General features: G+C 34.6%; 1 protein-coding gene across 2 annotated transcripts; it reads right to left on the bottom strand.

The window, feature by feature from the left end:
* Nucleotides 9554–17460, bottom strand: LOC104790767 (lipoxygenase 2, chloroplastic). Of its 2 annotated transcripts, none has more exons than XM_010516554.2 (7): nt 12999–13379; nt 12056–12883; nt 11867–11952; nt 11319–11429; nt 10912–11213; nt 10555–10821; nt 9554–10455 (listed from the first exon to the last, which is right to left on the bottom strand). In XM_010516554.2, the coding sequence occupies exons 1-7, from the start codon at nt 13336–13338 to the stop codon at nt 9696–9698; spliced, it is 2694 nt and encodes an 897-aa protein (XP_010514856.1). In that variant the 5' UTR covers nt 13339–13379; the 3' UTR covers nt 9554–9695. The 2 variants fall into 2 exon arrangements, with proteins under 2 accessions (XP_010514856.1, XP_010514857.1); XM_010516555.2 differs by lacking the exons at nt 11867–11952; nt 12056–12883; nt 12999–13379 and adding exons at nt 15947–16032; nt 16136–16963; nt 17079–17460 and having other exon boundaries at nt 9696–10455.

The following is a 21757-nucleotide window of genomic DNA, read 5'->3' as shown; positions in this document are numbered from 1 at the left end:
ACTCGTATCAACTCTAAGATGCCAAGATATGGAATGAAGTTCCTCTCTCCGGATATGAGCATTAAATTTTCCAAAGGTGGAACACCATTTATCCAACAGGAAATTTGAACTTGAAGACCAAAACTTGCTTTGTTTCACAAAAAAAATAAAGGACTGATCTCCATGCAAAAGGAAAATACATGCAGCCAATTGAATGTTTAAAACCAATCCAGTAATGTAGAAAGACACTAAGGATTATTAACTTACTGGTTTCGAGGTTAGTAAGAGAGACCCCGGAGGATTAGAGCTCTTTCAGGACGTCGGTAGAGAAGTTTTTCAGTATGCCAAGGCCAGTGATGGAGACACGACCAATGAAGCCTAGTTTTTTCAACCCCAGTTTAATACACGGGCCAACCCGACCAGCAGGGTAGCCATCGGGAACGGGACAGGTGCTCATGTCCCAATAGACCCGTGTTGGAGCTTCCTTCTTCGCCAACATCTTTCAACCTACAGATTCAACAATTGGGGAAACATCAGATAATCATAGAACATAATTCTACACCAATCAAAAAACAGATAATCATTCAGAGGACATTTAAATCACGAACCTACCTCGCTTATTATCGAATCTGAAACGATTCAGAGAAATAGATGGAGCCACGGAGTGAGAGAGAGAGAGAGAGAGAGAGGAACAATGATGCTGCTGTAATCGACTCGTTCTAAACTCTAATCTTCTAGGTCAGAATATAAACCGATATAACGGATACAGTACACTCGGCCGTGGTATATGTGGGCTGATACGCGTGGCCCATTGGGTACGTGTTCCTAGATTCGGATATTTTTTTAAGAGGAAATTTGGAAGATAACGGTCTTATCTCAAGGTTTCGAGAAAAATACTCTTCTTATATTTTAGAAAGCTACTAGGTTGATATATGCGCTATACCGCAGGTTGTTTTAGATTAGTTTTTATTTATTAATTTTATTTGTATTTTTTGGAATACTATTTGTTTTTTATGTTGTTTGGAATCACATATATCATAATTAATAAAGTTTTTTTGTAGTGATTAATAATAATTTTTTTTGTATTCGTATTTTTATATTTTGTTGTAGTTTTCAAAGTAAAAATTAAAGAAAAAATTAGAGTTAAACAAATTGTGGTTATTGTAATTTTTATTACACATTGGTACGTGAGTCCGCATAAATGGTTCTTAGAAAAATTAAATACTTAGATAGATAAACATTCAAATTTACTTTAATGATATATAAATTGGATGATATTGTATATAAATGTGACTTTTTATTATAATTCAAACTTACTCATTACATATATATATATATATCACTACCAAGTACAATATTTTTGTCAATCAAGCTCAATAATTGAAGCCATCCAATTTAGTTCAATTTTCCAATACAACATGATAAACCGGGATAAGATTTTCCTTTGTAAGTATTATTAGCGTGGACGTTGATTAGTTAGCTTGACGACTTTAGAATAAAGTGTTTGGTTTAAATCATTGTCAACTTCTCCACAAGATATCTTTTATAAAGCTTTGAAGTCTTGACAATGCTTAGGAGAACCAACGGTTTGAACCAAACATCTTGAATCACTTTCTCATATGAAGGTGGCGATTCTGTTTTTAATGGTGTTCTCTATATGGCATGTGTTAGTTGTTTCGTTTTGTCCATAACTCATATATTGAAGCACGCCTCCAACGATTTTAGATATTGCAACTATATAACCGATCATGATTCCAATCTATCATCTGTTATTTGCTACAAATCAAAGATGAAGCTTTTGAAATTTACTAAGATTTACTAAGATCGAAAGGGAAATAAATAATGATAATTTTCACATAGAGAGTTCTGCAGTAGTAGTAAGTAACATTTATTGTACTAAACCTTGAAAGAAAAAAACGTTTAGTCCAAAGCATCAATTTGCTCAATATCATCTTCATTCAAGACTTGAGTAAAAAAAAAAGGTGAATCAATTTACACAGACAACATCTTTATCTCAATTAGACCTACGATTCTAAAAGAAATTAATGAACTTTTTCATGCCTAACTTGCTCTTTCGTGAATTTTATTAGTCTTTTGTATATCAGACGACAATTGTGTGGTTAGGGAGGGGCTTACCTGAGAAATTGATCTCTCTCTCTCTCTCTCTCTCTCTCTCTCTTCAAATTTCTTCCCTATCCTAATCTTTAACTTCGCTTCTTCTTCCAAAGAGTTCCCGATAACCAGATAATTTGATTTCATAATCTGTAGATTTTGATAAAATTATTGTTAGAATTAATCAAAGGTGAATTTGGTGAGATTGCTTTGCCTCTTTAACAATGACCTAAGTTTTTTCCATGTCTCTTGCCGCATGAGTCATGCGTTTTCTTCTCTTTTTGATTGTTTCATTGAAGGCAAATCTTTGTGACGATTCTTTTGTTCCTTCTCTCTAACTGAATTCAAGAGAAGTTAGTGTGAAGGAGACGAACAAACAATTAGAGTCTTGGTGTTTTTCTTTTATTATGTCTGCAAGAGTTTATGAAGTGAAAGACAACGTGATGTGGCACATAGGGATGTCAATCGGGCTGGCTCAACCCGGTCCGGCTTGAAATCCGCAAAACCTGCATATATTTGAGCCCTTCTCGGCCTGGTCCAAAATATTTCCGAGCGTATGTTTCAAAGTCCGGTCCGGCTCTAACAGAGCTACAAGACTTTTCGGGTTTTTCGGCGTTATCTTACATATCAAAAATTCAAACTTATAAGTTAGTTTATAACATGTCTTAAAAAGCAATGTTTAAAGGTGCAATATAATACAAATCAATCAAAACTTAAATAACTCATCTATATTCACTAAAACCAACTTAATCTAAAACAAATAAATAACTTAAGACCAAATAAAAAATTTTATACGTTAACCAAATAAAAATATATATAATTCATATAAAATATTATAGATAAAGATTTTAAAAATATTAAGTAAGGGTATTAAGTAAATATGAAAACTAAAATTAGAGATTTTGAAACAACCATTCCCTTTTTTTTTTTTTTAAATATTAATTTACTAGTGGTCCCATACCCACTAACAACCTAGCAACAATCACAACAGCGGATAACAAAACAATTTCATTAAACCAATAATGCAATAACCAAGTTCCAACATCCTACAATGTTCTATCAACTCAACACTAGCAACCTCACGATAGCTAGACCACAATCATTCAAACCTCTAGAACATCCTCCTCCTCATCGCCCTGATTCCACGATCACACTTGCCTTTACTTGCACCACAAACACATATTGAGATGCATGAGTATTATTAAAAATACACAGTGAGGCCATCCTCCCATCTACTGGGCTATACACACAAGCAACTGAGACCCTATTGTTAAGTTTAACCAACAAACACAATCAACACATCAAACAAGCAACTCACAAACGGTTAAAAGTGGTGTCGACCGACACCAGATTGGTGTCGACCGACACCAGATTGGTGTCGATCGAAGCTAACACAACCTGGTGTCGACCGACACTACGAAACCGTCTCAAAATCTTCCAATCGCCTCAGGAACCTATGGGAATCACTACAACAACAAACCCAAGCAAGCAAACACCACAAATAGACAAAGAAAAACCAAACAAAATAGATCTCAGGCTTAGATCAGCCATGGTCAAGCACTGACCTCTTTTACAGCAAGATTTGAATGAGAAACGGTGGAACCAACACCTTAGGAAGCTTCTCCTTCGTTCCCAATAACAGCTCTCCCTTCCACAGCCACAGATCTCTCCAAATACACCAAGAACAAGACAAAAATCTCTCAAGAACACTCTCAAAGGCTCTCCAACACTTTCTCTCCTTTTCTCTCTTTTTCTCTCTCAACGGCGACAAAACAAGACAACCTCAAACCCTTAATTCGTCGCTTCTCCTCTTATATACTTGGTTTAGGGATTTCCAATTGAACCAAACAACAATTAAAACAAACCAATCGAAATTGGAAATGATGGTGTCGATCGACACTCAGACCAAAAATGCAAATTCTGGTTCGCGGATGTTACAGTTTTAAACTTTATTTACAATCAAATATTGCAATCAAACAATCATGTTAAAAAAAGTATAATTATATTTGTATAATGGCTTTTCGTGCCGGTCCAAGCCCATTGGACTAAGTCCTAAAACTCTTAAGCCCGAACGGGCTGAGTCCAAAAAGCCCAATTTTCTGGACATATATTTAAGTCCAAGCTCAGTGTTTTTCAAAGCCGGGTCGGGCCGGACCATCCTTCAGGCTCTGGGGCTTTTTGGGCCGGTCCGAGTCCCATTGGGCTAAATCCTAAAATTCTTAAGCCCGAACGGGCTGAGTCCAAAAAGCCTAATTTTTTGGACATATATTTAAGTCCGAACTCAGTGTTTTTCAAAGCTGGGTCGGGCCGGACCAACCTTCGAACTCTGGGCCTAATTGATATGTCTAGTGTCACATAGTTTTTTTATTGGTTTAGAAATCTTAGTTGTATTAATTCAAATGTTTTTATTGGCTATTGATTTTAATTAATGTGTCAACACCAGCTTGAATGTTAAAGCTGATGTGTCATCACCTGGTGAAAAACATCCAAGTTTTATTGTATTGATTTTCATAATATCTACGAAAATACTCGGTCTTATGTTTACAGTTTTGAGAAATATTATATTCTTATCCATTAGAAAACTACTAGGTTTTGAATTCACGCTACACGTGGGTTTATTTGATATATTTTGATGAAAATTATATGTGATTGATGACCTTTGATGAAATATTATCTTATAAAAATTTCAATTAGTATTAAGGAAAAAAAAAATTCAAATACACAATTTTTAAAAATATAAAAATCGGTTGTGTTATAAAATCAAATTTGATCAAAAAAATCATGACTTTAATTCGACGTCCAGGTGAGGCGGAACAAACTGGTGACCTCACATATCCTAAACAATTTATTTGACCACCAGAATAACGAAACAATTTTATAATCATGAATTTATCTCGTTTTCATATTTAATTGATCGCTACCACCAATGTTTTCATGTTTTTTATTTAATATTTTCTTATTCTTCATATTCTTTCTTGTCATATTCATTGCCAAATTTTATGGTAATTATCATTGTTACTTTTACCGTGTGGTTCTTCGTTATACTCTTTTTTTTTCTTCTTTCTTGTCAACTTCTTCACATTTTTCCACTGAAAAATCTTTTTTTAGACTATCACACAACTTGTTAACCCATCAAACTCCAACATCAAAATCATTTTTTTTCATAAAATTTGTGCAATTCATGAAAACCAGCATAGTCAACACATGCACCCAATTATTGATAATTTCATCCATATTATTTGGTTTTAGATCGACACATATTGAAACTTCTCAAACTAAAATCTTTACTTGCAGAAAAAGTAATATAAACACATGTATAGTTAAAAAAAATATTTGTGCTTTTCGTCGATCCTTCTTCTTTAAACATAATTAACATCAAATCAAGGTCCTCCGACGTCAATCTTTCTTTCTTAGAAACTAAAAAATAAAAATTTTACTGCAAGAATATTAAATCATCTATAAAGTTATGCCCAAAAAACATGTTTTACAGCTCATAAGAGATATAAAGCACAAACCGAGATAAGTAAGATATTTTCAAGATAGAAAAAATTTGATATAGATTATTTAATAATTCTTAAACTTAATTTTTTAATAGAGATTAAATATTTAAAATATTTTAAATTTTAGATGTAGTTTAAATATTTGTAACATTTCTTTTTAGATTTTAAATAGTTAAAATATTTTAAAATTTTTTATGGAGGTATTTATAATATTTTAAAACCTTTATAAAAGTTAAGAACTTTTAATATTTATAATGTTTAAAATTCTAAAAATTTTAAATATTATAATATTTTTTTGAAACTTTTTAAAGTCTTAATTTGATCAAATAACAAACTTGATCAAACCGAATAAACTTTTAAACTTGGATGTCTGATAAACCAAGCTTTCCCCCTCATTCGTTGTTGGAAGCATATTAATATTATTTATACTGGTTCTGAACCATTGTCCAAAAAATTTCTAGTCGATGTGGGACGTCGTTGTACATAGTTCTTTTATTTACATAAATTTAAAATTCTGGAAATTTAGAAAATGTTAATGAATGACATGTCAATTTTAAAATAATTCTTAATATAGAAAATTCTGAAAATTTAGAAAATGTTAATGAGTGACATGGCAAATCCCGATAGGTTGTTTAAAATCATATGTGGACGTCTTAAGGAGCTTATAGCTCCTACTTTTATTTAGTATAGATTTTCATAATATTTATAACTTTAATTTACCTTAATGAAGTTTACTGATAACTAAAAAATTATATTTTTTGATATGGATCAATTTATTTAATTTCATAATATATTTCTTTTGTAATTAACAATTTTAACAAATTCCTCTCTCAAGAAAGGATGAAAATAGATTTTATTAAAAGCAATAGCTATGGCTATGCTAGTCTATACCATGAACTATTTTAAACTGCCAAAAAGAATTTATGAGGATATAAAAAGGATAATTGCACATTATTGGTGGAAATCTCAACAACAAGGAGCAGCGACTCACTGGGTAGCATGGGATCGTATGAAATACATGAAGAAGGAAGGAGATCTTGGATTCAGAGATATTGAAAAATTCAATGAAACGTTGTTCGCAAAACAGGCTTGGCAAATCCTTCAAAACCCCAACTGCCTAATGTTGCGTACTGTACGGGGGAGGTATTTCTCAGGTTTGTGTATTCTTGATGCCAGTGGCACACAACCATCATTTGGATGGCAATCGATCCTCATTGGTAGAGATTTATAACGAAAAGGTCTTCATTATACATTGGGGATGGGCATCAAGTCCATACTTGGACAGACCCTTGGTTAATCACACACCCTCCTCGACCACCACGAAAAGCCCCTACTTACCAGTCAGATGATATTCCTACTGTAGACAACCTACTACTCCCGGACAAAAGCGCTTGGAATGAACTTTCAGTACGTGAGAGAGTCCATACAGATGATGTAGCTTTTGTCCTCTCCATCAATATCAGCATATGGCAGCACCATAATTACCTTTGGTGGCATTATACCAAGAATGGTTTATACACTGTGAAATCAGGATATTGGCTTGCAACTCATCATCCGGACCAGATCTTCCATGCTAGACCCCCAGATGGAGATCCACTCCTCAAGATTGAGATATGGAAAGCAAGAACCCCTTCAAAATTTGAACACTTTTTATGGCGCTTACTACCAAATGCTTTAGAAACAGGAGTTGAACTATATAGAAGACATATCTACGCAAATGCCTACTGCAAACGTTGTAGTACAGAGATTGAGAAGATAGAACACCTTTTATTCACTTGCCTTCACGCCCAACAAGTCTGGCGTGGCTCAAATACCCCCATCAGATGCCTGCTTGATATTGTAGTTACAGTCGAATCCAAGATTAAAGCGATCTTTGATTATCATAAACATCGGGGAATTTATGACTCTCTCTCCTAACATTCTGGATCTTATAGAAGATACGGAAAAGCTGTAACAAGCTTATTTCTTAGAACCAGAACAACAGCTGGCAACATGATCTCAGAGAAGCCAAACAAGAAACGGATGAATGGTTAACAATAAGATCAGGCTCATTCCAATGAGCCAGACATGCTCAAGCTCATTCCAATGATCATAACAGTAGCAGGTTCCCCAGATCACCAAACCACTCTTGGCGACAACTGCCAATGGCTGGATTAAATGTTTATGACAGATGTTTTATAAATAGAGACAGAAGAGCCAGTGCAGCCTGGCTAATCCGCTATGATCACAGTCAATTTAGAGAAGCAGGATATGTAACAGGGATAGTTGTATTAACAGCGCTTGAAGAAGAATGCCAAAGCCTCTGTTTTGCTAAGAAACAAACGTGGCTTAGTGGGTTTAAAATAGTGATTTGTGAAGGTGATAGTCAAGTTCTGGTTAACATACTCAGTGATAATAGTCCAAGATTTGACATCTACAACTGGATACAAGAGATCAAAGGATGGGCAACACGATTTGATTCGGTTGAATTCAAATGGACCTCACGAGAATCAAACATCCTTGCTGACAATCTGGATAAAGCACGTCTTGAAACTTTAGATCATCGTTTTCATATAACTATTCCTTACCAGGCTTTGCCAAACGTTTTCCCCCAAGACGTAGGCGGGAGGTCTGACTCACAAGTGGATGGTTCAATTCAGATTTATTTTTTCCTAAACGAATGGCGCCGGTATGAAGAGGGAAAATTTTGTTTAAATGTGGGCGAAATTGATAGAATCGGTTCCTCTGTCGGTAGCAGGATCAGTACAGGCGTAGTCTGTCGACGCATATTCTTGGTTTTTACCATGCTTTGGAAGTAAGTAGATGAAGAAAGGGTATGTGAGAAAGTGTGGAGGCTGTGAGAATGGAGATCGAAAGAGGAGAGTTAAGACGTTAGTTCTCTCGCACAGCAAACCCTTTCAGGAGTTAATTTTGAAGCTTGTGGTGGTGTTGATATTTTAAGAGTGACGTCATAAACGAAGGACTGAAGAGTAATTTCGATAATTGTTAATACATGAAAGTGAGGACCATCTGGATGCTTAATTTGGAGGGGTAAGGATGGTTTGATGCCTAAATTTTAATTAACTCTTTTTATAAGTAATTTGAAGTCTACACTAAATTATTCAAGTCCCTCCTTTAATCAGTAAAAGTTGATACGTCTTTCGATTGTTATAGTTATATCCCGACAAACGTGTCGCTATGTTACCTTATGTCATGCTGATTTCTTTGTTCCTCCCCTGAAACCGCTTTTGTCAGTAAACCGCGATATCTCTCACAATATTGTTTTGGAGATGATGTATATATATTGGCTTCCCAACCGAATATGAGTGTGGTTATGCGGATCTTAAATGGTTTACTGCAGCTTCTTGAAAATCATCTTGATGTAGTAACAGACGAGATATTGAAAGGACGGCCTCATATATCAATGAAAATACTATTTTGATGTGAATTCATGTGATACATTATTACTTACAAATTCTTTCATCTCCTATGGAAGATAAAACAAGAATTTCATATACAAATAAAATATTAAGCTCTCATTTCTTCAAATTCTAGAGATTTACTTTAGGGTTTAATCATGCTTTTTCTTGTTTCTTTTGCAGTTTTATTGTTCCTGTGTGTATAATACGAGAGCCAACTGGTAGAGAAATGACGTCAAAATGAAATGCGTCATGCGTGTATTGCGTTAAAGGTTTGCAATAACAAACAAAAAGATATGCAATCTTAGGCTCACCAAAATCACATTTTTTCCCACAAGAGCACGATTGGCACAAGATACATAATCAAAGGCTATATGATTACTGAAGTCATTTAGCTAGTTCGCTTTTCTTTTTCTTTTTTTCTTTTTTTTCTGTCTTGGTTCATTGATACAAGTTTATGTCACATGTCAAAAAAAAGAAATGGCATGTTGGTTTCTTCAATCTCATGTTGAGAAAATCTTATTATACAAGATGTTCGGATACCTAAGAAAAAAGCCAATCAACTCTAAAAACATTTGGTATTATTATTCTCTAGCAATGTAGACTTGAGATATTTATATTGAAAAGACAATGAATCATTTAGTTTTTTTTTTTTTTTGAAGACATAAAGAAGAAGAAAGAAATTTTGAGAAAGAAAATGTATAGATCAAATAGAAATACTGTAGGGAACACCCATTCCGGTAACGCCAGCCTCAGATATGGGCTTCAAAAGCTCATACTTAACTACACCAGCTCCCGCTCTATTCTTTAGAGAAAGGGTCACGTTTCTCTCATCTATCACTCCTTCTAGATATTGGAGCCTGCCTTTAAAACGTTCATAAGCAGCAAATATAATAGGGTCGTTCGCCCAAGATGCTTCTGGGTATTCTCCGATGTACTCTTCGTCAGGTGAATGAGTTGATAAAAGATCCAAAGTGACCATCACTAGGGTCGCTTGCTTTTGAGATGGGTATGTCTTAAGCATCACTTTCTCTGGCGTCTCAAAAAACTCCTTTAGCTCTTCATCTGTCGGTTCTTCCACTGGCATTCTTATCCTTGTTGTGGTTGGTCGGTTGGGAAAGTATCCTCCATATCCATACTGTCCAAAGTTCACAGCTGCATGGTGACCTGAGGCGACCCACGCAATCGTTGTTAACACACCAATCAAGTCATCTTGTGTTTCGAGGACAGGCCACCAAGGTTCGTCTTTCTTGTCACCGTGCCCTACGTTCCGCACTTCACTCCACCATCCTTGGAGTTCCTCGTCCAACTTGATCAGTTCTGCATCGGGATAATAGTGTTTCACATAGTCTGTCACCCATTCCTTAATTGCATCCCACAATATTAGACCGTCATTCGCAAATGGGTAGTCTGGTATCGTCAGGCGTAGTCCATGTTTTGCGGTCTCATCTTCCTCAGCCAGCCCCCTTGTATTGCAAATTTTTATATGTAATTAAAATATTTCTTTCGCTTTGTATAACTAAATCATGGTGGTAATATATTTTCTTAAAATAAGCAAAACACACCTTCTGATGAGATCGGCAGGTAAGCCTTCCATGTCAAACCTCCATAATTTATCATAGACGTCTGAACTTAGCTCTACTGAATACTTCCCGGGCCAAAAACAAGTCTCAATGATTCCACCTCCATTGATAAGACTTTGGCGTGCACGAGCGTTGATCTCCATGGTGTAGCGGAAGTGAGGATGCAAAAGCCTGTAGATGGGATGCATGGCACTTAGTTGTCTGTTCGCCGCTATTATGTATGGCTCCATACAACAATGAGTCCTCAACCTGTAAATTTATCCATCTCTTACTAGTTAATGATATATCACATGCATGAGAGGATCATATCTGTTTTGAATTAAAGAGTGTTTTCAATACCAATGAGAAATAAGCTGGTGATAACCGGCGTCATGACATATAGCATGAGTCTTAGCAAGGCTCCACAGCCAGCATGAGGTAGCATCATAACCTGGGGTGAAAACTTGCTTCCATTGAGGCTTGTTGATATTTGGGGGACATGTCAACTCAATGGCAACAGGCCTCAATGTGCTATCATCGCTGAGGAAGAACAGTGTTCGAGACGCATATAAGGTGGTATTATCCAACTCTCTCACTTTGTTCACATACGGTAGAAGCAAATCGTGATAGTCCAGCACGAACAATCTCTTACTCTTTAGAGCCTGTATGCATTACATGATACATTGATGATTGATCATTCATTATGAAAATAATCCTCTTTATACACAAACATGCATTTTCTATCTAAAACATGTCAATAGTCTTACCTCATCAACTGACATGTTTCCTTTAACTTCTTTTTCCACAATATCCCAAGTAATGAGTGAGGTGGGATCACCATAAATGGCCGGGTCTAGTTTGCTTTTCAACGGCCACTCCTGGAATCACCAACACGAGAAATTTATATTAACATCCTATATGTATATGTTATTTTATAGTTCTGTTTTTTTTTCTTCTTTTGAATGGAAATGTCCTCTGTCTTTTTTTTTTTTTTTTTTTTTTTTNTTTTGTCAAACTAAAATATCCTCTGTTATTATTAAAGTTATTCCAAAGAAATATTATATATGGACCAAAAAAACCTTACATATATTTGGTAAATGGAAGAAAATAATTTTTTCAAGGTAGAAAATAAAAAAAATTATTAAAATTTAGTGTTTACTATGCAAATAAAATGGAAGTCCTCCTCTAAAAGGGTTAAACAAATAATTTATCATTGGAGATGAATCTAAATATAGAGTTTGAGTACGAATGATTTACTGATTAATTTTTCTAGCACCATGTTTAGAGTCAAAGGCATGTGTTATGTGTAGCTTACTTTAACTAGTTCAATGCAATAAGGATTAAGGCCCGCAAGTGTCTGGCGAGCAAACTCGTGGTCTCGTAACCATGAAAACCCATCCCCTGAATCAACGTGAATGATATTAGAAAGTGAGTTTACTGACAACCTAGACAGTACAGAATTGGAATAATGCAATGGAAGATTCAAAAGGAGAGAGGTAAGTACTGTTAATGAGGACTGGGGCTTCAAACTGGAGAATATCATCGCGAGCTTCAGTAGCAGCTTTGATGAGTCTTGGGAGCAAAGGTAAAAGGCCAGCATCCTTAGGAAGCTCAATGCCTTCTTCAAAGAGATTTTGTATGGCCTTGAAGTGTGGAAAAGGCAAATGGGGATCCAACAGAACAGACTCAATCTGAGGGAACACCGCAGGAATAGCTGCCAAGATAGTCTTGCCTGTGAATGAAGTTCCCTTGGCTGTAGAGAACTCCTCGTCTCTAGGGACATAAAATTCTCCACCGTAGCGTTGCTCTGAGGAGGGGTCAGACTCACAAGGTTTGCGACCAGTCTTGCAACGCCTTGGATAAGGATGTGAAAGGCCTCCAATTACTGGACGAGCAAGTTCAGGATCATTGTCAGGGTCACCAAGATCGTTGTACACATCATAGTCGTAAACACGCTCGTACTTGGTAAATTCACCAAGTTTTTCGCGGTTATTGCCTTTTAAGGTGTCTAGCTCCTTCTTTCGAAACTGTTTAAGAGGCTCCGGTGTTTGGGAAGGCAAGTACGAGTTGCTAGAGAAGAATATCCGCATGGCTGGGTCCTCGGACTTAGGGGCGATCCATGAGTCACATGTAAATGTAACGGACCCGTCAGGTAACTTAATCTCCATCTTCTTGAGGAACAACTCTCTATGGTACTGGTTTTGAACCCTGATGGCCCCAATGGTTCCAAAATCTTCAGGCATCTCAAACTCGCACTCATATTTCTCATCAGGGGCTTCACACCATATACGTTGTGCGTAGTCTTCTACGGGATCCTTCTCTGTCCCCGTCCCTGACATATGTGTACTTGGTTAACATTTAACATTATTTTATATTTATCAAACAAAAAACAACAATGTAACCAAAAATATATATATATATATATATATATATATATATAAACTCACGTGGGTCAGTCTCGGCGCTGATAAGCTCCACAAGCAGTGATTTGCCGCGGATATCAGCTATTTGATCGAGAGGTCTAGAAAAGGGTATGCCCCGAGACTCTTCTTGGGCTGTTATAAATCCCTTTACTTTAATTTTCGGAGCGTTTTTTCTCACTACATTACCTCCATGTTCAGTATTAGCCCGTGAGGCGGTGACCTTACATCGTCCTCCACGAGGCAGCTTGTCTCTACGTCCTACAAAGATGGGGTTTATGAGCGCTGATGGCTTAGGGAACAAAGAGCTGAGACTCTTTGCTATGTTCACAGTCTGGAGACTCGACGATGACTCTCTACAAAACATATTTTTATTTATTTTTCTCTGACTTACACATTCCTCTGCTTCTCCAACCTTCATCTATTTATACAAGTTTAAATTTTTATTCACATTTTATTTACTTTCGAAAAATATAAATTTTATTGTTGCATACAGATGTGTTGATTGGTTAAGGACTAGTGTATATTGTAAGAAAGGAATATACAACGTTTTAAAGTCTGAAAGAATGACAAATATTAACTTGTTTTATCTATCAGTCCATAACCTCCACAAATATGTTCACGAGTGACATCTTAACTTTTAGTGTGTATGTGTGGACAATTCAACAATTGCTACCATGTGACGGATAAGAGGACCACCATGTGAAAATTATGGACATGTATAGGAAGCGAAAATAGTATCTAAAATTATATCGCTAACAAGGTGGATAGCAGACGCGTCTTAAAATGTAGTTCTTTTCCATCTTTATGAATTTGCAATTGTAGGGAACCATTTAATTGTTGGTTCTGCTTATAATAAAACCAGAAAATAAAACTGTTTTGTTTATAATTAATCACAGAAATAATACTAAAAGTGATACAAAAAATACTCTTCCTTTTTATGCAACTAAAATAGTATTCAAGACATCGCATAGGTAGATATATTAATTATATTCTTGAGCAAAGTGGGACTGTGGGAGAATTACTTTGAGAAGTACGTGAAGATACTTGGAGAAGATTCGTGCATTCCTTTCACGCCAAAATAACATAGATGCTAGCACTTGTTTTGCATGTTTTATATATATAGTAATTATTCCAAGTTTGCTACTTGTTCATAACAATATGAGAATCTAAGATAACTAATGTATGGGTGCGCAAATTAAAATTGATTACAAGCCAAACCACGAATATGCATGGTTTCATAAATCATAATGATTAGTAAACTTGCTATTTCTTTGGAGAAGAAGAATGTTAAAGGTGCTGTTGATTTCTTCTCGGGAGAGCAATAACCTATAATTTTTTTTTTTAACTGAGATTCGCTTCTCGTTTATCAGAGGTCCAATCTTCATGTGGTTTTCGTTTAACTAGGAAAAAGATGAGGGACATAAAGATACTGTCTTAGTGATGATTCCGATGGATAATTTGAATATATAGTGATCTGAAGGCAATGGCGACCACCAAGCTTAAGATACAATTTTTTTTTCCATGAACAACGAAGCTACGAAGAATTGTAACATACGTTCAACACGACTTGATAATTTTAACTTCACTAAAGGGCGGTTCGAAAATCTAAACGAAATACAAAGTTGTGGTCTTGTGGATATCAACTTACCAAAAGATTCTGATTTTGATATGAGAGTGAACCTATGACCGGGTATAAACGTTATTGTAACCCCACAATTTGGTATAATCGCCACAAAGNAAAACCAGAAAATAAAACTGTTTTGATTATAATTAATCACAGAAATAATACTAAAAGTGATACAAAAAATACTCTTCCTTTTTATGCAACTAAAATAGTATTCAAGACATCGCATAGGTAGATATATTAATTATATTCTTGAGCAAAGTGGGACTGTGGGAGAATTACTTTGAGAAGTACGTGAAGATACTTGGAGAAGATTCGTGCATTCCTTTCACGCCAAAATAACATAGATGCTAGCACTTGTTTTGCATGTTTTATATATATAGTAATTATTCCAAGTTTGCTACTTGTTCATAACAATATGAGAATCTAAGATAACTAATGTATGGGTGCGCAAATTAAAATTGATTACAAGCCAAACCACGAATATGCATGGTTTCATAAATCATAATGATTAGTAAACTTGCTATTTCTTTGGAGAAGAAGAATGTTAAAGGTGCTGTTGATTTCTTCTCGGGAGAGCAATAACCTATAATTTTTTTTTTTAACTGAGATTCGCTTCTCGTTTATCAGAGGTCCAATCTTCATGTGGTTTTCGTTTAACTAGGAAAAAGATGAGGGACATAAAGATACTGTCTTAGTGATGATTCCGATGGATAATTTGAATATATAGTGATCTGAAGGCAATGGCGACCACCAAGCTTAAGATACAATTTTTTTTTCCATGAACAACGAAGCTACGAAGAATTGTAACATACGTTCAACACGACTTGATAATTTTAACTTCACTAAAGGGCGGTTCGAAAATCTAAACGAAATACAAAGTTGTGGTCTTGTGGATATCAACTTACCAAAAGATTCTGATTTTGATATGAGAGTGAACCTATGACCGGGTATAAACGTTATTGTAACCCCACAATTTGGTATAATCGCCACAAAGATGATCCAAAGGCCTGATATTATATCGCTATTTTGAAAATATGTCTAATTTTACATACGTTTTTATCCCGTATGAATGAGTTGAGATTCACTCGAACCGGGTTGAGATCTATTGATATTTCTGAACCGAATAGAAATTATAAATGGAAATATCATAGATTTTGTAACGAATAATAAGAAACTCAGTTTTTTATCTTCAAATAAGAAACTNGAAGTCCTCCTCTAAAAGGGTTAAACAAATAATTTATCATTGGAGATGAATCTAAATATAGAGTTTGAGTACGAATGATTTACTGATTAATTTTTCTAGCACCATGTTTAGAGTCAAAGGCATGTGTTATGTGTAGCTTACTTTAACTAGTTCAATGCAATAAGGATTAAGGCCCGCAAGTGTCTGGCGAGCAAACTCGTGGTCTCGTAACCATGAAAACCCATCCCCTGAATCAACGTGAATGATATTAGAAAGTGAGTTTAGTTACAACCTAGACAGTACAGAATTGGAATAATGCAATGGAAGATTCAAAAGGAGAGAGGTAAGTACTGTTAATGAGGACTGGGGCTTCAAACTGGAGAATATCATCGCGAGCTTCAGTAGCAGCTTTGATGAGTCTTGGGAGCAAAGGTAAAAGGCCAGCATCCTTAGGAAGCTCAATGCCTTCTTCAAAGAGATTTTGTATGGCCTTGAAGTGTGGAAAAGGCAAATGGGGATCCAACAGAACAGACTCAATCTGAGGGAACACCGCAGGAATAGCTGCCAAGATAGTCTTGCCTGTGAATGAAGTTCCCTTGGCTGTAGAGAACTCCTCGTCTCTAGGGACATAAAATTCTCCACCGTAGCGTTGCTCTGAGGAGGGGTCAGACTCACAAGGTTTGCGACCAGTCTTGCAACGCCTTGGATAAGGATGTGAAAGGCCTCCAATTACTGGACGAGCAAGTTCAGGATCATTGTCAGGGTCACCAAGATCGTTGTACACATCATAGTCGTAAACACGCTCGTACTTGGTAAATTCACCAAGTTTTTCGCGGTTATTGCCTTTTAAGGTGTCTAGCTCCTTCTTTCGAAACTGTTTAAGAGGCTCCGGTGTTTGGGAAGGCAAGTACGAGTTGCTAGAGAAGAATATCCGCATGGCTGGGTCCTCGGACTTAGGGGCGATCCATGAGTCACATGTAAATGTAACGGACCCGTCAGGTAACTTAATCTCCATCTTCTTGAGGAACAACTCTCTATGGTACTGGTTTTGAACCCTGATGGCCCCAATGGTTCCAAAATCTTCAGGCATCTCAAACTCGCACTCATATTTCTCATCAGGGGCTTCACACCATATACGTTGTGCGTAGTCTTCTACGGGATCCTTCTCTGTCCCCGTCCCTGACATATGTGTACTTGGTTAACATTTAACATTATTTTATATTTATCAAACAAAAAACAACAATGTAACCAAAAATATATATATATATATATATATATATATATATAAACTCACGTGGGTCAGTCTCGGCGCTGATAAGCTCCACAAGCAGTGATTTGCCGCGGATATCAGCTATTTGATCGAGAGGTCTAGAAAAGGGTATGCCCCGAGACTCTTCTTGGGCTGTTATAAATCCCTTTACTTTAATTTTCGGAGCGTTTTTTCTCACTACATTACCTCCATGTTCAGTATTAGCCCGTGAGGCGGTGACCTTACATCGTCCTCCACGAGGCAGCTTGTCTCTACGTCCTACAAAGATGGGGTTTATGAGCGCTGATGGCTTAGGGAACAAAGAGCTGAGACTCTTTGCTATGTTCACAGTCTGGAGACTCGACGATGACTCTCTACAAAACATATTTTTATTTATTTTTCTCTGACTTACACATTCCTCTGCTTCTCCAACCTTCATCTATTTATACAAGTTTAAATTTTTATTCACATTTTATTTACTTTCGAAAAATATAAATTTTATTGTTGCATACAGATGTGTTGATTGGTTAAGGACTAGTGTATATTGTAAGAAAGGAATATACAACGTTTTAAAGTCTGAAAGAATGACAAATATTAACTTGTTTTATCTATCAGTCCATAACCTCCACAAATATGTTCACGAGTGACATCTTAACTTTTAGTGTGTATGTGTGGACAATTCAACAATTGCTACCATGTGACGGATAAGAGGACCACCATGTGAAAATTATGGACATGTATAGGAAGCGAAAATAGTATCTAAAATTATATCGCTAACAAGGTGGATAGCAGACGCGTCTTAAAATGTAGTTCTTTTCCATCTTTATGAATTTGCAATTGTAGGGAACCATTTAATTGTTGGTTCTGCTTATAATAAAACCAGAAAATAAAACTGTTTTGATTATAATTAATCACAGAAATAATACTAAAAGTGATACAAAAAATACTCTTCCTTTTTATGCAACTAAAATAGTATTCAAGACATCGCATAGGTAGATATATTAATTATATTCTTGAGCAAAGTGGGACTGTGGGAGAATTACTTTGAGAAGTACGTGAAGATACTTGGAGAAGATTCGTGCATTCCTTTCACGCCAAAATAACATAGATGCTAGCACTTGTTTTGCATGTTTTATATATATAGTAATTATTCCAAGTTTGCTACTTGTTCATAACAATATGAGAATCTAAGATAACTAATGTATGGGTGCGCAAATTAAAATTGATTACAAGCCAAACCACGAATATGCATGGTTTCATAAATCATAATGATTAGTAAACTTGCTATTTCTTTGGAGAAGAAGAATGTTAAAGGTGCTGTTGATTTCTTCTCGGGAGAGCAATAACCTATAATTTTTTTTTTTAACTGAGATTCGCTTCTCGTTTATCAGAGGTCCAATCTTCATGTGGTTTTCGTTTAACTAGGAAAAAGATGAGGGACATAAAGATACTGTCTTAGTGATGATTCCGATGGATAATTTGAATATATAGTGATCTGAAGGCAATGGCGACCACCAAGCTTAAGATACAATTTTTTTTTCCATGAACAACGAAGCTACGAAGAATTGTAACATACGTTCAACACGACTTGATAATTTTAACTTCACTAAAGGGCGGTTCGAAAATCTAAACGAAATACAAAGTTGTGGTCTTGTGGATATCAACTTACCAAAAGATTCTGATTTTGATATGAGAGTGAACCTATGACCGGGTATAAACGTTATTGTAACCCCACAATTTGGTATAATCGCCACAAAGATGATCCAAAGGCCTGATATTATATCGCTATTTTGAAAATATGTCTAATTTTACATACGTTTTTATCCCGTATGAATGAGTTGAGATTCACTCGAACCGGGTTGAGATCTATTGATATTTCTGAACCGAATAGAAATTATAAATGGAAATATCATAGATTTTGTAACGAATAATAAGAAACTCAGTTTTTTATCTTCAAATAAGAAACTCAGTTTGTAACGAATTTTCGTGGTTTGGCTTGTAATCAATTTTTTTTTCTTTCTTAATCCCACATCGGCCAAATAATAAGAAACTTCACATAATTTTTATATATAATACACTTGTAGACTAAATAAGTTAAACAACATACTATATTATAAAACAGATTTAAGCTTAAAAGTATGAAAAATTTCATATTTTATTTCTTGCAATAACATATAAATCCAAAACTGATTTACAAGAGAATCAAATTTTAAAGGGTTAATGGACGAAAAAAAACACTAAAAAGAGGTTGATGACGATGTATTTTGACGGATGCAAAAATCCAGTGAGTGTATGAAAGGACGCACGATTTTTTTTTGTTGTTGCCAAATTCAAACTAATAATGGACGCATCCAGCAATTCACACCATATGTCAATCTCACTCGGTTTTGGTAGTGGGTCCAGCTGAATTACATATGCCCCCTAATTGATATGATCAGTTGAATACGCCTGATTGATTTGATCATAATTGACTATTCATGTCTTGTAATTGCTAACTAGATAGTTATCCTTGCTCTACACCATGAAAAAATATTTAAGTAAACTGTAATTTGTTAGTTATAAAATAGTAGATAAAAATTTATTTGATTTACTCTATGTATTTTATAATCTTTTATATATAATTTACATAGTTTTATATTCTGATTTTAACCCGTTTTCGGTACATAGTACAATGTTGAAATCTGTGAATTATATAAATATAGTAAAATCCAGAAAAGAAAACAAAAGCTTTATTGAAGCAGTTGTGTTTATAAATCTCGATTTATTTTTTTATTTTATTTTTTTAAGTGTATATACTATATTTAATAAAATATAATATTTGTGATTTCTTAGTTAGTAAGATGTCAGTGCGTCGATATGCAGTACAAAAAAACTAATAAATTTAAAAATATAAACAATGTTGTATCTTAGTTTTAAAATATATCTATCATTATAAACGATTTAGGGATGCAAATATTTAATTTTAGTTTTATAAATAAAATTAAGTTTTATAATTGTTCTAAATAGTTTGTTATTGTTTCCTAAGATTTCTGAAAAAAATAAATGAAATATGTTATAGTTTTATTAAATAATTTCAAATATATTATATAAGTTTTTTTTGTTATTTTTTAAATTAATTTAAATGCAATGACATTTTTCATAATATGCCATATAGCTGTTGGTTAAAAGTTCTAACAGCATTGCTTAAATAAATATATAAAGGTAACCAAAATGACATATATTTGTAGACTTGTAGTTAGGTTAATACATTTTATTTTCTTGAACTAAAAAAGATTTTGACCTTTTTTCTAAACCTTAGAAGTTCCTGTAATTTCTAGTATTAGACCATCTCTATTGATGGTGCTTAAGAATGTCTTAACATAAACACAATTATAATTAAATCAAAATACATAATAAATTTAAGATTCGATCCTAATCTTAGTTTTTTTAGAAATTGTTAAGCAACCATATGTGTCAGTTTATGATTTGTTTCTCTTTTTCAGTTTTTCTTCTTCTTCCTCTTCCTTTTTCTCTTCCTCTTCCACATCTTGTTGATTTTGATGTTTAGAACTATCAATGGACTTTTAAAATTTTACAGTTTATTAAGAAGTTTTTAGTCTAACTTTTATTCAAACTTTATAATAAAATAATTTTTAAATAGCTTTCTTTAAATTTATTGATGGAGATGCTCTTGAAATTTCTGCAATAACAGCTCTATATAATCTAATACTAGAAATTACTGAAATTTTAGTAGGGCGTCCAATATATATATATATATATATATATATACACATAATCTTGCCCAGTACTTTCCCGCCCTCGTTTTGGTTAGAGCATATAGATCTAGAATGTACAACTAAAATTAAATGAATGACCATCAAGTGCTTTAGTGAAGACATATATATATGCCAGTTTGACTGTTGAAACATGCTTAGTTTAAACAATCTTACGACGAATATCATCTCAGATAAAATGAAAAACTAGTTTTACGTTTATGAAACACCAGATTTAGCCGTCGTATGAAACGTGGATTTGCTATCATAATAAATATCCATCGTTTGTGGATGTGATATATGCCTATTGTTCCCACTTCCCAACACGCTCTTAATCCACTTCAACTCCCTCAACGCATCAAACATAATATATTGCTTCTTTGATTCCACGACACAAGAGAACCACCAAATTGTACAAAGAATATTGTATGTTCGAGTATTCGGGTCGATTCCAGATCAAATTTATTACGTACGGTTCGGGTTTTAAGATTTAGGTCCCAACTCTTTCCAGAAACAATAGTAGGAAGAACTGGATTGTGGTTTGCCGCCGGAGCAATTCGTCTTGTTATACTTGATTGTGCATACCCATTTGCACTCTCAGTAACTCACTTATTAGTTTATTTTATTTGAACAAACAAAAACTTATTATATGACAAATGTACAACTGACCATGTTTAATTATGTTCCTGGGAAACTTATCTCCTCTCGCATTAGTTCTCGCATTAGTTTAAGAAAATAATTTTTTTTTTCCAGGATTTTAGAAATATTTTTGTTTAATTACATGTTGATTAATTATTTTAAATTAACTTGTTAGTTCTCCGATAAGATAGGAAAACTCTTTGAACTAAAATTTTGATATTTAGATTTTTCAAATATAAAATTAGATATATCAAAAATAAACTAAAAACTAAAACTAAGATTAAATCTTGTACTATTGTATGCTTGTATTTCTTTTTATTTTAATAAAACCCA

Source organism: Camelina sativa, chromosome 6 (assembly GCF_000633955.1).
Source record: "Camelina sativa cultivar DH55 chromosome 6, Cs, whole genome shotgun sequence".
Taxonomy (NCBI): Eukaryota; Viridiplantae; Streptophyta; class Magnoliopsida; order Brassicales; family Brassicaceae; genus Camelina; species Camelina sativa.
Note: the sequence above shows the minus strand (reverse complement) of the source record. Positions and strands in the feature narration are given on the sequence as shown.